General features: G+C 39.1%; 1 protein-coding gene across 1 annotated transcript; it reads right to left on the bottom strand.

The window, feature by feature from the left end:
- Positions 6–2497, bottom strand: LOC105173212. Its single transcript, XM_011094890.2, has 5 exons — positions 2204–2497; positions 1790–1848; positions 667–899; positions 315–444; positions 6–224 (listed from the first exon to the last, which is right to left on the bottom strand). Exons 1-5 carry the CDS (start codon positions 2340–2342, stop codon positions 87–89), a joined length of 699 nt encoding a protein of 232 aa, XP_011093192.1. The 5' UTR covers positions 2343–2497; the 3' UTR covers positions 6–86.

Below are 2497 nucleotides of genomic sequence, written 5' to 3'. Positions count from 1 at the left end.
TCAAATATATTGCATCGGCACTGGATATAGCTTCCCAGGAAAATGCCCCTACAGAGGCTAAAATAACCATGTCTGTGTTTGACTAACTAGAAGAATGGCGACGTAGTCACAGGTGGAGGAAGCTGAACCCCAGGCCTTGATGCCCATCCTTTACGTTTCCTGTAGGCATCAACTGCTTGTAATCGAAGCCTTTCTTGTGAAGCATCCTGGGTTTTCTTGAACGCCTTCATTATAACCGAAAACAATAGATTAATATCAGCAGTAGCTCAATCTCTGCATGCATCAATCTTATGGTAAAAGTTAAAGATGAAAACCTTAGGAACGGCAATTAACTTAGGCGGCGCCTCAACAACATCTCCAAATTTTATTTGTTCATGGCCTGGAAAATCATCATCCTCATCTGTCCTGGGCTTTTTGTGTTTCTTCTTTCTTGCTTCCAGGCGCCTGCAAAAGTTTCAAAACAAATCATACCTGGGGTCTAAGATGCCATCCATTATGAAACAGATGGCCCGTTATTAGTTCCTAAAAAAAAAACAGTCCTCAACGTAGCACATATGCACAGTTTTCACAACCAAAAGAGAGAAAACAAAAAGATAACTAGAATTTACATAACTTAAGAACCTTTTCCAGAGGTAAGAATATCAAGAAAAAAAGCAACAAGCTTACTGTTTTTTACGCTCTTTTCTTTGAGAACCAGCACCACCTGGTGCACCCACTGTCTCAAATCGGAGGTCATCTGCTTTTTTATTTTTCCTCTTCTTTTTCTTCTTCTTCTCATGCATATTATTTTGAGGGACATCATTGTCGTTTTTCATAGGTTGTGCCATCAAACTCTGATCAGTTCTTTTTCTTTTCATCCCTGTAGTCATAGAATCAGTTCCTTCCCCTGAATGAATTCCCTAGACACAAATAATAGTAAAGTTTACAAGCAATAACACAACAAAACTGTAAATGACTAGCTTCATGGAGTTATCAGTTCATATAAACAAATATATGTAGATTGCAAAGGTGTTTTACACTCCTAGCTAACTGCTGCCACCAAAATAGGAGCAATAATTGGACAAATCCCTTCACACAGCTCATTTCTCTTGAAACAGGGGACATAATGAAAAAAAGGTTACAGTCTGGTATTGTCACATGCTAGATATAGCTCCAGTGTTGGCTAAGAAGAATAATTGGACAACCAGGGATGCTGTGGGATGACAATAATCTTTTGACACAGAACATTATGAGTGAAAAGCAACAGAGGACTTACAAGAAAACAGCTTCCTTAGTATCCCATTGCTTCAATAATCCATGCACCTCAATGAGCTATATTTAGCATCATATTTTCATGCGCAAGCAATCAACATCCAGAATAGAAACACCATCTCATGGACTCGGACCGGAAAAAAGCAATTTGATTTGGAATCCCCAATCTTGCGCTCGGAATGCTAAAAAAGTCTAACCAATTGAGATGACATATCTGGTCTTTTCGCTTATTATCCATCTTATTGTTAGTTACAATCCCAACAAACATTCTTCTATAGGATAGCATTCCAACAAATAGACACTAGCCAATCAAGTTTCATGAAATGTCAATTCTATTTACTGATTTACTAGGATTTTCAAGTAGAAATTCAAATTCCATCAAAAACATTCAACCCTCCCTACCATTGCCAAGACCCAGTCAAGAATGGATTTTGCAGAATAACAATTTGTGACTCCAAATTCATGTCCATAACAAATACCACAGTTGTATTTCTCTCAGAGGACAAACGAGAAACATTAACAATCAAGCTGGCCTCACCTTATCAACCGCATTCCCTGTACTTTTCTTTGGACCATTACTCGGTTGTCTCACAGCTCCTGAAAACAACAGTTGAGTTTAAGATTTCATACCAAAAACAAAACAAACAAATTAACCAAAGAAAAAAGAAGAAGAAGAAGAACACAGAATAGATTAATAATAAGTAACTCCATTAGTAACTCTACAAAGCTTCCAACCTAACAAGTGAAAACAAGAAGCAAGCAGAAGGAAAGAGCGCCAAACACAACAACTCTCCCTACTCGCAATTTCAAAAAGAATTAAAGCAGATAATAACCGATGCAGAGACCCCAGAAATTCCAATTAATACATATCTTTAACAGGCCCACATGAATATACACATACACATATGATTCCAAGAATGTGAAGTATAAAGAACGGCGGAGCAGGGAACACCTGCCAAAGACATGATTTTACGAAGTTTGGAGGGGACAGCATCAACCGAAGAGGGATCGGGTGGCGGCGGTAGTCTACTGCTCCCTCCATGCGCCGCTCTATAATTCTTCTCTCTTCTCCTTATCCCCTTCCCCCCCATCTTTTCACCTCCAGTGCGTGCCTGTGACTATCTCTGTGTGTATGTCTCTGTGTGTGTGTGTGTGTGTGTGTGTGTGAGAGAGAGAGAGAGAGAGAGAGAGAAACCCTAACAAAGTTTTGGTACTCTATTGAACCCTGGGAACAAACATAATTTCT

The sequence above is a fragment of the Sesamum indicum genome, linkage group LG11 (assembly GCF_000512975.1).
Source record: "Sesamum indicum cultivar Zhongzhi No. 13 linkage group LG11, S_indicum_v1.0, whole genome shotgun sequence".
In the NCBI taxonomy this organism is placed as follows: domain Eukaryota; kingdom Viridiplantae; phylum Streptophyta; class Magnoliopsida; order Lamiales; family Pedaliaceae; genus Sesamum; species Sesamum indicum.
This window is presented reverse-complemented; position numbering and strand designations above follow the sequence as displayed.

Excerpts from the sequence above, each read along its gene's own strand:
- LOC105173212 (XM_011094890.2), bottom strand. The coding sequence starts at position 2,342 with ATGGGGGGGAAGGGGATAAGGAGAAGAGAGAAGAATTATAGAGCGGCG. Across the intron at positions 1,849-2,203 it reads TAAAATCATGTCTTTGGCAG|GAGCTGTGAGACAACCGAGT; the intron begins GTGTTCCCTGCT and ends TGTTGTTTTCAG. Across the intron at positions 900-1,789 it reads CAGGGAATGCGGTTGATAAG|GGAATTCATTCAGGGGAAGG; the intron begins GTGAGGCCAGCT and ends ATTTGTGTCTAG.